The 14,749-nt window shown below is 42.8% G+C and overlaps 1 protein-coding gene across 1 annotated transcript in view; it reads left to right on the top strand.

Moving 5' to 3' along the window:
• Window positions 1-14,749, top strand: part of SHROOM3 (shroom family member 3) — a 78,650-nt gene that overhangs the window by 14,955 nt on the left and 48,946 nt on the right. The window contains 1 exon segment of the mRNA XM_061145753.1: window positions 3,877-4,008. Coding sequence (XP_061001736.1) covers window positions 3,877-4,008 — 132 coding nt within the window.

The following is a 14,749-nucleotide window of genomic DNA, read 5'->3' as shown; positions in this document are numbered from 1 at the left end:
TCCCAGAGTTCACTCAAACTCTTTGAGTCCACTGAGTCAGTGATGCCATCCAACCATCTCATCCTCTGTCATCCCCTTCTCCTCCTGCCCTCAGTCTTTCCCAGCATCAGGGTCTTGTCTCATGAGTAGGCTTTTCTCATCAGGTGGCAAAGTATTGGAGCTTCAGCTTCAGTCCTTCTTCAGGGTTGATTTCCTTTAGGACTGACTAGTTTGATCTCCTTGCTGTCCAGGGAACTCTCAAGAGTCTCCTCCAGCACTGCTGTTTGGAAGCATCAATGCTTTGGCACTCAGCCTTCTTTATGGTCCAAGTCTCACATTCATGTATGAACAGTGTGGGCTGGGAATATGAATGTACTTATCATAGGAAGTAGAAATACATAGGTGGTTGGCCTGGATTTCTTGCTTCTTATCTGGCAGAGAAAGATGACACTGCACTAGTGCATCACAATCATTTTGTTTTAGCCCCTGGTAAATCTTTCAAGTCAGCTCTGATTTCTCTTTCCTTGTTCATAGTTTGTGGTACTGAGACTGGACAGTAGTAAGAAACAATATTAAAAACAGCCCTCAAAAACATCTCACCAGAATTTAGAAAGATGGTAATGATAACCCTATATGCAAAACAGAAAAAGAGACACAGATGTACAGAACAGACTTTTGGACTCTGTGGGAGAAGGCGAGGGTGGGATGTTTCGAGAGAACAGCATCGAAACGTGTATATTATCTAGGGTGAAACAGATCACCAGCCCAGGTTGGATGCATGAGACAAGTGCTCGGGGCTGGTGCACTGGGAAGACCCAGAGGGATTGGGTAGAGAGGGAGGTGGGAGGGGGGATCGGGATGGGGAGTACATGTAAATCCATGGCTGATTCATGTCAATGTATGACAAAAACCACTACAATATTATAAAGTAATTAGCCTCCAACTAATAAAGATAAATGGAAAAAAAAAAAATCTCACCAGTTTGGCCAACAAGATTCACTATGGAATTTCTTTTCACTAGAGCATGTGAGTTTAAAAGTTGTTTATTTGTTGCCCCGATTATTCCAGAAAGAGTTTAAGGCAGAGAAGGTGTGTTCTGGGTGCTGGTCATCCTTCCTGCCTTCCTTTCAGCCTTGCTTCCTCCTTGGTGTCGAGCATCCAGGCGGCCCACACGGGAGCCTTGTAACCAGCCCACCCAGGGTGGGGGGAGGTGAAGATTGGCAGGGAGGCTGTGCTGTGACTTAGCCTGGGTGCCACCGTCAGCAACACGCAACCTAGGTTTTCTGAGCGCTCACACCTGGTTGTTAACCTCAGCCTGGTCCCCCAGAGGTCATTGCTGGGGTGCTGATCTCTGCTAGGGGTGAAAAGAATCCTGCATGAAAAATCCTTAAAAGAATAAAACAGCCTCCTGTTCTTCTTGCTTCCATCTCTTTCCTATTTGCCTCCTCTTCCTTCCAGCCCTTCACTCCAGACAGCCTGCACCTTGGACCTTCCATCCCTTGGTGCTTCCCAGGGAGGGGTAGGGGCTAAGGAGAGAGAAAAGGGCTCAGTCATTGTGCAGAGAGGGCAGAGCCAGCAACTGTGGTTTTGGCCCCAAAATGAGGAAGTTATTCAATGCCACAAAGGTTTTGTGAAAGCTTAGGCCTGGTGTTTCTTTTTTTTCTCCCACGGACAGCAGCAGGATCTAGAGGAGAACCGGAAAGGCAAGCTTGCTATCCAAATGGATTCTACCAATGGGTGGCTGTGGATGTACTGTGTTATCTTTACATTCATGGATTTGATAAGATGCCTTTGAGTCTACTTTCCACCTCAGCTTAAACCAGATGGCCACTGGGGCAAAAGGAGCCTTGTCTGGAGTTAGCACGTCAGAGCTTTTTCTTGTGGCTTAGGGCTGTAGGAGAAATCCTAATTAGAGACCACATGATGAATTCTGCAAAAGGCTCTGACGTGCTAACTCCGGACAAGGCTCTTTTTGCTGTTACTTCCAGCATAAATTAGGTCTTTTAGTTGTGTCTATTTTACATAAAGATCTTGGCTGAAAGGAGCTCTAAAATGAAGGTTGAAGACAATAATGAAAATGATTCATTAATTAAGCAGATACCCCATGTGTAGGCAGTATGCTGGACAGTTAACAGACATTATCTAGAAGCTTGATAGCAACTCTGCAGGATACATATAATTATAGGAGCTGATTTGCTGAGTGCTGAATAAGTGAAAGTTGAGTTGCTCAGTCGTGTCCGACTGTTGGCAACCCCAGGGGCTGTAGCCTACCACGCTCCTCCGTCCATGGGATTTTCCAGTGCTGAGTAGGTACAGACATTATTCTATGTGCTTTACCTGAATTGGGCTTCCCTGGTGGCTCAGATGGTAAAGAATCTGCCTGCAATGTGGGAGACCCAGGTTTGATCCTGGGTCGGGAAGATTCCCCGGAGAAGGGCATGGCAACCTACTCCAGGATTCTTGTCTGGTGAATTCCATGGATGGAGGCTGTAGTCCATGGGGTTGCAAAGAGTCCGACACGACTGAGCAACTAACACAGTACTTCTCAACGACGCTATGAAAGCCGTTGTTCCTTGCACCTGTTTCAGAGATGCAAGAACAGAGGCAAGAGGGGACACGGTCACAGAGTTTGCTCAGTGGCTGGGGCCAGGACTTGACTCAGACTCCAGGGCCAGGCTCCTCCTGCACTGTGGGTCCTGCCATATTCTCAGGTCTCCCATGAGGAGCCCGAGGCTCACCATTTACTTGCCCGATGTCATTCTCGGCTCACAAGTGACAGAACCTCAACCAGGGCTTCAGACTTCCAGTCTAGGGGAATATTGAATATATTCCAAGTCAGGCATCCTCAAATCGTTGAGAAACGTAAGGTAACAAAGGAGGCGATTACACTTAGATGAAACTAAAGACAAAAGCTTAGAAGTGGAAGCTCCCGGCTGACTGCCTGATCATCTCCCTCCCTGCCCTGAAATACAAAGAAATCAATACCATGCCTAATCCCACCACTTCTCACCCAAGGCCTGTGTAGAAGAGAAACCGCAGGTATTTGCACCTTCTTCAGATTCCTGCTTATAGGAAGTGGTGTGGAGGCTCTCAAAGAGACATGAAAGCATATCACTGGTTCTCAGCATGGCAAACCTGCCTCAGAGCCGGATGCAGGGAACAGACAGACTCTGATTAAGAGGACACCTTGAAGGTGCAGTCAGGGTGTTTGGAAATTAAGAAGCCAAGACTTCCACAGAGAGGAAGTGCATCTGTTCCCATGGGGAACACACTGGCCACTCGGGGCTTAACATTTTTCTCTGGCTCCCTGGGTGTATGGAGGAAAAGTGTTAGGGAGATGGTGTTAGGGACTGGGGGCGGGAGGGTGGATTTAAATGGACACACAAAAGGCTTGCCTCCAGTGCAGTGGAATCTAAACCATCTGAAATAGCTTGGGCTCCAGCGTTGGCTTGTGCAAACGGAGCCAGGGCTGGTGCTCTGGGAGTTGCTCTCCTTCCAGCTACCCTGGGTCGGCAGGCAGCAGAAACTTCTCTCAGGAAACCACCTCCTTTAGTGAGTTCAAGTTTTTCACTTATTCACTAACAGATCCTAAATTATAGGCGGGTTCTTCTTCATAATGGTCAATGCTCTTTCTCCCCGCTTGGTTGGAAAAATCTAGAATTCTGAGATTGGGAAGTACACCTTATTGCTTATTGTAGAAACACAGATAGGAGAGGGTGACAACCCCCACCAGTACAGAGCGCCTGGGTGGGTGCAGGCTTAGACCTCTGCACTCAGCTGCGCTGCTCTAAGCCAGCTCCGCGGTGAATTCTCATACCTTATCCATGTTGGATTCATTCATCCACCCTGCCTGTGAACACCACCACACTCAACTTCTTGTTTTCCTCTTTTCGCCAGAGATGCATGTGCAGACCCAGGCCCTGCAGACACTGGCACCTCTGACTCCTTCGGCCCAGAGCACCTCACCTCTGACCCCCAGCACAGGAAAGTGGCATGGTCAGGAGGGGTTAAACCTCGACTGAAGCACAGGTAAGAGGCACGGAGGACCTCGTTGAGTGGTCTGCAAGAGGGACTTGGCTGCGGAAAGAGGGGATGAGAGCCGAGGCTGGTCACGAATACAGACGAGTGAGAGAGGTGAGGAGGTCAGGCGGAAGCTCGGAATTCAGAAGGATAGCCATCCTGATGACAGTTTCCAAACTAGGTTCTGAAGAAGCATCGGGTTCCTGGCAGGTAATCTGAGGGGTCCCTCAAATCATTTGATGCAAATATCTTTTTAAAAAATACATTCACAGCCATTTTTAAAACTGTAATTAAAAACACTCAAAGAGATGTACCAATGTCCTACACTTTGGAAATAACTCATGTGTTACACTGTACAACAAGATGGATTCGTCTTTGAGCTGATAGATACTCATTGAAAATTTCTCATCTCTAATTGAGAAATGTCCTGAGATTACAAAGTTGGCCTAATGAAAGCTTGCAACTACTTATCTGAGCCTTCTGTGTGCTAGGGCTTTGCGTACCTCATTAGATTCTCACCCCAGTGCTGTGAGGTTTGCACTAGTGTAAAGGCATCTAGTTAGGAGGTGGTGGGTTCAAATTCAGTTTGAGCTCACAGTCATTCCATTCAGTAATCAGCATAACTGCGTACTTCATAGGACAGTTGTGGGGATTCAGTGAGATGAGGTATTCAAAGCACTTAGCACAGAGCCTCCTCATGGGGAATGAGATATAAATGTTAGGAAGTAAATATTAGGTGCTGGTATATTGATGATGTGGTTCTCATTACTATCATCCTTTTCATCACTGTCATGTAAGTCTGTGTGCCAGCATGAAAGGCAGTATAATATAGTAAGATGGGGTCCATGGAATCAGTCTACCTAGAATTCACATCTTAATTCTGCCTTTTAATATATAATGCAGGGGCAAGAAGGATGGGGTGGGATGGATTGGGAGATTGGGCTTCCCAGGTGTGGGGCCTAGGGGTAAAGAACCTGCCTGTCAATGAAGGAGACATAAGAGATGTGGGTTCAATACCTGGGTTGGGAAGATCCCCTGGAGGAGAGCATGGCAACCCACTCCAGTATTCTTGTCTGGAGAATCCCCATTGACAGAGGAGCCTGGTAGGCTACAGTCCATAGGGTCACAAAGAATCGGACACAACGGAAGTGACTTTGCACGCACGCACACATGTATAAAATAGACAACTATTGAGAACCTACATGAGGAACTATAGTCCGCGCTCTCTGGTGACCTAAATGGGAAGGAAATCCGAAAAAAAGGGGATATACATATGTGTCTAGCTGACAGGCGATGAGATGGCTGGATGGCATCACCGACTCGATGGACGTGGGGTTTGGGTAGACTCCGGGAGTTGGTGATGGACAGGGGGGCCTGGTGTGCTGCGATTCATGGGGTTGCAAAGAGTTGGACACGATTGAGCGACTGAACTGAACTGAACAATGTTTCACTTTGCTGTACAACAGAAACTAATGATTGTAAAGCAACCATAAGCAATAAAAAAATACATCTGTATATAACTGCAGGCAAGTTCTTTAAGCTCTGTGTCCAATATGTAAAGTATGTTTAATAACTACTCTTCGCCATTCAGTTGCTGAGAGGATTGAAAGCATATAGAACATTTAGAGTGGTACCCAGCCCATCATAAGCTCTCAGCATGTCAGTGATCATTCTTCTCAGTTATCCTGATTTCAGTTTGGGGGCGGTTCTTTCATGTAGACATGTGAGCTTGGATTATAAATAAATATAAATTTAGATTTATTCAGTGACCCTTTTTATGAATATGCAACTATACATAAATATATATTTTATGCAATCAAACATTTGTATCTGATGTCTACATTAGGATTCTTTGTAAGGTTTCATTTGAAAGAAAGATTCAAAAGCAGTTTGAACATACCAGATGAGGACAGGCTGAGATGTGCAGAGGCCTCCATCTATGAGAGAAGCTGCTGGTGTAAGGTTACCCCAGGGACAGCCCAAAGAAACAGCAGCCCCGAGGTTATCTCTCTTCCCTTCAGCCTCCTAGGATCTTCAGAATGTAGAGGATCAGAGCCTTTTATTTCACGAGACTCCATGAGCTGTGTAGGTTAATGTAGCATCAGTGCCAAAGGACTTTAGGCCAGAAAGTTGTAGTTAGGAAGTTAGTGTAGTGGCCTGAGCAGACAGTGATCAAGACTTGAACTTAGCAAGAGGTGATGGGACAAGAGATGAGACAGATTTGAGATGAATTTAGGAGACATATCAAGAACAGGTGAGGGTGGGAGAAAATATTAGAGTGTGACTCCCAAGTTTCTGCCACAAGGCACTGGCAGGTAATTGTGGGGCCCATTCACCAGGTAGATGAAGGCAGGTAGAACTGAGATTAACTGGGGGCTGAGAAGGTGAACAGTGGAATCACACAGATCTGGGTTTGAGTTTGAAACAATTGAAGTGTTTCATAAAACAATGAAAAATTTTATGAAAAAATTTTTCGTAAAAAAATCCCCTTAACAGCTGGATAAAACAGACAAACCTAAATGTATATCTAGGTGGTATCCTAACCATGCAGAGATTGTGCTTATAACCATGAAGGGATAGCTTTGAAATAAGCTGGGGTTGCCTTCATCATGTTCATGGTTAAAACTGGCTCATGATGCTGGGTTTCTATGAAGGGAGACTGTAAGGGAGCAGCTAGACTTTTTCCTTTTGAAAAAGGCATACCTGCTTATATCCTATCGGCCGGAATTTTTACTCTACTATCCTCTAAGGATTTTACATGTGTGTATCTTATCTCCACAGGTATATCGTAAGTCCCTACAATAGTCCACCCATAATTCTTTCCTATGCTCTTAGATCTCTGCAGCCCAGGTTTTACTGATGTAGGACTGAACCTGGAAATTGGTCTGGTTCTCATCCAGTTTATTCAGATCTCAAATCCTGCCTGTTTTGCTTCTTACTTTTTATTTTGAAATAATTTTAGACTCACAGAAAAGCTGTGAAAATAGTAAAGAGGTTTTCTATCCATCCATTACCCAGCTTTCTGTAATGTGAACATCTTTTAAAACCACAGTGTGAATGTCAAAACTAAGGACTTAGTGTTGGTGTAGTACTTCTAACTACAGACTATAACCCTTGATAGACTTTAGTCAGATACCACCACCACCACCCCCCCCCCACCAGTACCCCCAATACCCTTTTTCCATTCCAGGATCCTGCACTGTGTTTAATTGTCACACTCCCTTTCTTTAGTCCATCATACTTCCTCAGTCTTTCCTCATCTTTTATGACCTTGACACTTTTTGAAGAGTATGGACCAGTTATTTTGTCCAATATTTCGGTTTGTCTGGTATCATCTCATGGTTGGATAGAGGTTAAGCATTTTCAGCAAGAATACCATAGAAACGATGTGTCCTTTTTAGTGGGTCATTTCCAGTGTTACATGGTATCAATATGTGTTATTACTGGTGATGTTAATCTTGATTACCTGGTTAAAGGTGAGGTCTCCAGGTTTCTTCACTGTAAAGTTGTTAGTCTCCTTGCAATTGACACATATCTTGGGTAGGGGGGAGGTAGTTTTGAGGCTCTGCAAAACATCATTTCTCCTCAGACTATCTCCCACTGATTTTTAGCATCTGTCGATGGATGTTGCCTGTGACAATTATTACTGTAATGTTCTAAAGATGAGTCTGTTTCCCTCATTTCTTCTGCATTTGTTAATTAGATGTCTTCTGTAAGGAAGAGCTCTCTCTTTCCTCTGTTTATTTATTCAACTATCTGTATAAGTAAGAACTCCTTCATATTACTTTATTCTGTGGGTTATTTATTTTATTGGTCGAATTGTTCCAGCTTTGGCCATTAAGAGTTCTTTCAAGTTGGCTGTGGTCTGTTGTTGTTCAGTCACTCCGTTGTGTCTGACTCTTTGTGACCCGGGGGACTGCAGCACGCCGGGCTTCCCTGTCCTTCACTATCTCCCAGAGTTTGCTCAAATTCATGTCCATTGAGTCAGTGATGCTATCTAACCATCTCACCCTCAGCCACCCGCTTCTCTTCCTGCCCTCAATCTTTGCCAGCATCAGGGCCTTTTCCAATGAGTTGGCTCTTCACATCAAGTGGCCAGAGTATTGGAGCTTCAGCTTCAGCATTAGTCCTTCCAATGAATATTCAGGGTTGATTCCTTTTAGGATTGACTGGTTTGATCTCCTTGCTAAGTCCTGTTTTGAAACAGGGGAAGGGGTGAAATGCTGATGTCTTTAGAGAGAGCAGAAATGATGTGTTTATTATCTTAGGAGTCTACAGGTTTTGAGGTGGAAGGTTAGTAGTGGGCAGTGAGCAAGTCTAATTCATGACAGGCCGTGGAAGCCTACACCAATTTGGAAATTGAAAAGGGCTGGGATCATGTCATGAGCCAGTTCCAAGTCCAGGGGATCATGGATATATATAGCTCCTTTTTCATGGAGAAAATAGAAAGGATTTTCTTGCTTATTTATAAGAAAAAGAACAAAAAGAAAAACTCCCTCCTCCCAAGTATGTATAGGGACCTGCTAAATCATCAAGTTAAAGAAGAGGTGAAGCTCTTAGTGGTCCAGGGCCTAATGTTCTCACAGATCCAGTCCTATTCTTTTCCTGGTTGGATCCCGAATTCTCTTGTCCAACCTGTCAGTAGGAATCCTATGATCTAACTTATCTTGGCAGAACTTCTACCTAAATCCTGTCAAGCCTCAGGCTAGAGTTAGTCCAGTGAGTTAGTTCAAAAGACAAAATATTCCAGCTTAAAACTCAAGATTTTCCAAGCCAGTGCTTTCTCCATAAACGTCTTGTCCCCTCCTCACCCTCCACCACCAGTCACCATCATCATTGTAATGACCGTCTCATCTAATTAGTAAGTGCTTACCAGACATGGTGATATGTGCTCTGTTGAGATGAATGGGCCGTAGAAACTCAGGCTTTGACTCTCTGTTCCGTCTCATTTGGGCAGCAAGTTTAGCTCAGCTGGTACTTTACACTTCCATTGGCAGTGAGTTCTGACGCCAACAGTGTGTCTCAGGAAACCTCAGTGGATGTTTGGTATAGGACCTCCTTCAGTAGTCTCCCAAACTGTGGGAAGCTTAAAGCCATTAACACACATTTTTGCAGACAGTGGCATTTTTGGATGTGGAGGAGGGCTCGGGTTCAGCAGAGAAGATCAATTAAAAAGGAAACTTCCTGAGTACAGTGTGATGCATTTTATCAGCAGATGGTTTTCCTTCCTCCTCTCCTCCTCCTGCCCACAGGATAGAGTTCTGGCATTCCTGAGCTGTGTGCTGCTGTCTGAGATGCTGGTTCTTCTCAGAAGTTACTGAGGGTCAGTTTCTCTTCTTCCCTCTTAGAGAGCAGGAATTGAGTTTTAATTGGCAATTTACAGAGGTGGCTGGAAATGAGTCCCTCCCACTTGCATGAAGCTTAGTGAGTTCTGGGTGGTTCAGGCTGTCTGATGGGAGATGCTGGCATCATTGAGGAGCCTTGGCAGCCCCAGAAGCAGCAGAAAGAGTAGTAGCAGAGTGCAATGGCTTTTTATCCCACTCCTGAGTATGATGTGCAGTTGGCCAGAGGGTTGTTATCTAGGATGTTTCTCTTTGCCACAAGGTAAGCCCACGGTTATGTTAGAGTGAGATTTAGAATCTTGCATTGCAGGATTCTCAGCTGACAAGCCTTTCACAGGTGTCTATTTGATGTTGTGCTATATTGTATTAAGTTTAAGCCCATTTCTCTAAATTGTCCTGTAAGTTCTCATTACTTGAGCACCTCTGATTATTCTGTGTACTATCAATAGTCTTTTGTGGGAATTTTCAGTCATTCTCTCTCCGACATGTACAGTCAACTGTATTTCTTATGGTGTATGCATTTAGAGTGACTTTTATCTTTTTCAAGTTAGCAATTGCTTTGCGTTGTGTAACTTCGTGGTTTTGCTTCCCCATTTCCCCAGGGAATTTCAGAGTAGTAATTTCTGTTTCTCACAAGGAATGGCTACTTATCTATGTACTTGTAACCAAGTTCTCTATTCTCTTTGTCAACATTTGCATAAAGAAAAGGAACCTGCAACTGTAGTCTCAGTTTTAAAGGAAAGGTGTAGTCTTCTCTGAGTTTGCATGAAAGAAGTGTTTATTGAGATTGCTGAGTGTACCTTATTGACGTCCATCAGAATGGAAGGCTTAAATATTTGACTATCTTTTCCTTTATTCACAATAATTCAAATTCAGCTTGTGTCCTTATACAATCTTTGATTTGAAAATTTTATTCAGAGCTGTGCCAGTGCTTGCCTCAGGGATGCCTCTACTTAAAATATGATATGGCAAAGAACAGGTGGCTGCACCAGTTGTGGTCTTGTCCTGGATCTCAATGTGACTTGAATATTTATTTATTTTTATCATTGTACCATGTAAAAGGTAAAAAGGAAAATGAACTGCTTAGATTATAAAGCACGTATATCGAGAGAAGGATCCAGGGCTGGTTTTTCAAGTTTTATTTGGCATTCTTTCACTTAAAGGTGAATAAGAGAGAGCATTCTTCCAAGTTTTATTATTTTCTCCCCAGAGTGTCAGGTTATGTGTGAATGGTGGTAGCAATTAAATTCCTCCTTGCTGTAAAATTTATCATGGAAATGTTAGCAAGTAGGAACTGAGGGGCTGGAGCAAGTGTTCATAGAGTTTTCAGCCTCTTTGCCTTAAAACTTTCATTATTCTTTTCATTCTAGTTTCAATAATATTTGAAAATTTTAATGAACATTCTTTTCTGGTATGATTTTTAAAATATAGATCCTTCTTTTGATCATTGATTAAGGTTCTTATCTAAAATTAATGCTTTCTACTCTTTTGTTTGTTTTATTGTTGCCTTTAATTCCTCATTTGTTAAAAAAAAAAAAAAAAAAATTCCTCATTTGTGTCCTCTTCATCTAAAGAAAGAGAAACTGGTATAGAGAAGAGAAAAACATAATACAATGCATAACACTTACTCCAAAAGAGAATCATGTCTTTAGTGTTGGAGATTTGCAGAGCATTTATTTCTTTTATTTTTTTAATTGAATGGTGTTTAGAAAAAAATCACTACCAATAGATAAGGCTTCTATCTCACACACACCATACACCCTTTCTTTCCTTGTTTTGGCAAATGAAATTTAATTCATACTTTAGCACTGTATAAAAATTAATTAGCTTGCTTTTGAAATATCTTGGTTGGTATTTGATGTAAAGGTTACCCTTTATACATACTCTGGCACAAAGAAGTAATAGGGAAGAAAAAATTTAACTTGTAGTGTCTGATATCTGAAGAAATCAGTAAAAACCAGTCCCTCCTTCCTTCCTCCAACAAAAAAATGTCTAGTTCCAAATTGAGAGTTGAGAAGAAGAAACTGTTGTTAATTAGAGCTTATGCTTATCTATTTATTCTATGCTTTTTTACTGTAGTTGAATTTGAAAGTCAAAGAAAAACAAAGACGAATGCTATTACAGAACAAAGATCCTGTTGGTGTCAACCTCTGCCATCACTTATAGGCAGACTGTGAAGTGTGGGAAGGAGAGTTGACTGTTCTGATTTCTCTGTAGATGTCAGAGTTGAGGGGAGGAAAAAAGAAAGAGGGCATAGTGAGAAAAGACATTTCAGCATTATCACCCATTGGTGACTAAGTGAAAAACACCCACCCACCCCTGTGGCTAGTCCCTCTTTTTTATGGTAATAGTTTTGTGTGGTCATCAATAAAATTTAAGCTTAAAAATGTTTCAAAATGAAGGGTGAGGAGGAGATAAACTAGTAGTGAAAGGATGTTGGAACAGGTGTGGAAGAATGGCGTAAAGCTTCTTACAAGAAAAGATTTTGCTTTTACTTTTTATGCAAATTTTAGAGGTTAGACTTCACTCTTACTTGTGATTCAGTTGCCAAAGCCAAAAGTCCCCAGGGCGTATTATCAGGATGTGACATTTAAAAAGAACTTCTCTTTCCAGAAAGGACTGTGTGTTGCTATGGGGTTATATTACCTAACGCATACCTTTCTACCCACTGAGCCACTTTTTAAAGACACAGAAGTTAGGCAGTTATGAAAGCCTTGGAAATGTTTGCTTGTTAGATTTTTCTGTGAATCCAAAAAATCTAAAGTATAGCTTTGAGGAGCCCAGTAGTCACAGAAACTAGAGGTGAGGGATGCTGAAAAGGGCTAAAGGATATCTCAAAAGCAATGCCTTTGCCAAAGAACAGTTCCCACCTTTTTTCTTCTTCTTCTTTTTTTTTTTTTTTTTTTAACATTTTGGAAGATGATGGGTTTTGTGTTTGAGGTACATCATTTTCCCATAAACTAGAAATGCCTGAAAAGACATTTTTGTTCAAATACAAATAATGTATTCTTCTATACTAAAGAAGATATAATATCCTCTAAGAATCACTTGCACAGTAACATTTAATTATTCATGTTGTTTGTCTTCATGTTGTTTTCTGCTTTAAAGCAGAAAAGGGGCAATTTAGCAATAACTACCAGATTGCAGTGGTTCAGTGGTAAAGACTCCACATGCTAATGCAGGAGCTGCAGGAGACACAGGTTCAGTCCCTGGGGCCGAAAGATCCATTGGCGTAGGAAATGGCAGCCCACCCCAGTATTCTTGCCTGGAGAATCCCATGGGCAGAGGGGTCTGGTGGGCTACAGCCTATAGGGTCGCAAAGAGTCGGCCTGACTGAGCAACGCTGCAGCAGCAGACCACCACATAACTTCCCTATTGTGAAGGGAGTGGATAACAAATCACTAGAAAAGATAGATAAGAAATTAACCACAGAGATTAGCTGGAGGGAGGAGAGAAATGGGTGGAGAGGGCTGGGAGGAAGAGTAAGCCTTCACAAGTGTCCTACATCATGAGTACAAAGGTTAGGTGAGAAAATATGTCAAGTGCCCAGAATGATACTTGGCACTCAGTAGGCACTGAAGTATTTTTTGAGTGGATGAGTAATGCTCTGATGCTGTTTAATATTTTTTCTCCCATTCAAGGCTCCGCCCCCAATAGGGTTATAAACTCCTTGAGGCCATCTGTGACTTCCCTGAGGTCCAGTTGTCCTACATCAAGCTGGTGGTGGTGTTCAGTTGCTCAGTCGTGTCCAACTCTTTGCGACCCCAAAGAGGGGTCTGCAGCATGCCAGGCTTCCCTGTCCTTCACTGTCTCCCAGAGTTTGCTCAAATTCATGTCCACTGAATTGGCGATGCCATCCAACCATCTCATCTTCTGTCGCCCTCTTCGCCTGTCCTCAGTCTCTCCCAGCATCAGGGTTATTTTCCAGTGAGTCGGCTCTTCACATCAGGTAGCCAGAGTTTTGGAGCTTCAGCATCAGTCCTTGCAATGAATATTCAGGGTTCCTTTCCTTTAGGATTGACTGGTTTGGTCTCCTCACAGTCCAAGGGACTCAAGAGTCTTCTCTAGCACCACAGTTTGAAAGCATCATTCTTTGGTGCTCAGCCTTCTTTATGGTCCAGTTCTCACATCCATACATGACTACTGGAAAAACCATAGCTTTGACTAGACAGACCTTTGTCAGCAAAGTGATGTCTCTGCTTTTGAATACACTGTCTAGATTTGTCATAACTCTTCTCCCAAGGAACAATCGTCTTTTAATCTCATGGCTGCAGTCACCATCTGCAGTGATTTTGGAGCCCAAGAAAATAAAATCTGCCACTGTATCCATTGTTTCCCCATCTATTTGCCATGAAGTGATGGGACCAGATTCCATGATCTTAGTTTTTTGAATGTTAAGTTTCAAGCCAGCTTTTTCACTCTCCTCTTTCACCTTCATCAAGAGACTATTTAGTTCCTCTTTACTTTCTGCCATCTGTGTATCTGAGGTTGTTGATATTTCTCCTAGCAATCTTGATTCCAGCTTGTGCTTCATCCAGGCTGGCATTTTGCATGATGTACTCTACATATAAGTTAAATAAGCAGAAGCAGGGTGACAGTATACAGCCTTGAGGTACTCCTTTCCCAATTTGGAACCAGTCCATTGTTTTATGTCTGGTTCTAACTATTGCTTCTTGACCAGCATACAGGTTTCTCTGGAGGCAGGTTAGGTGGTCTGGTATTCCCATCTCTTTAACAATTTTCCAGTTTGTTGTGATCCACACAGTCAAAGACTTTAGCACAGTCAGTGAAGCAGAAGTAGATGTTTTTCTGGAGTTCTCTTGATTTTTCTGTGGTCCAGTGAATGTTGGCAATTTGATCTCTGGTTCTGCTTTTTCTAAATCCAGCTTGTACATCTGGAAGTTCTCAGTTCACATACTTGAAGGATTTTGAGCATTACCTCGCTAGCACATGAAATGAGGGAAACTGTGCAGTAGTTTGAACATTCTTTGGCATTGCCCTTCTTCAGGATTTTAATGAAAACTGACCTTTTCCAGTCCTGTGGCCACTGCTGAGTTTTTCAAATTTCCTGGCATATAGAGTGCAGCACTTTAACAGCATCATCTTTTAGGATTTGAATAGCTCCACTGGAATTCCATAATCTCAACTAGCTTTGTTCATAGTAATGCTTCCTAAGGCCCACTTGACTTGCCACTCCAGAATGACCACACCATCGTCGTTATCTGGGTCATTAAGCCCTTTTTTTGAGTAGTTCTTCTATGTATCCTTGCCACCTCTTCTTAATCTCTTCTGCTTCTGTTAGGTCATTGCTGTTTCTGTCCTTTATTGTGCCCATCTTTGCATGAAATGTTCCCTTGGTATCTCTTATTTTCTTGAAGAGATCTCTAGTCTTTCCCATTCTGTTGTTT

Source organism: Dama dama, chromosome 6 (genome assembly GCF_033118175.1).
Source record: "Dama dama isolate Ldn47 chromosome 6, ASM3311817v1, whole genome shotgun sequence".
Taxonomy (NCBI): domain Eukaryota; kingdom Metazoa; phylum Chordata; class Mammalia; order Artiodactyla; family Cervidae; genus Dama; species Dama dama.
Note: the sequence above shows the minus strand (reverse complement) of the source record. Positions and strands in the feature narration are given on the sequence as shown.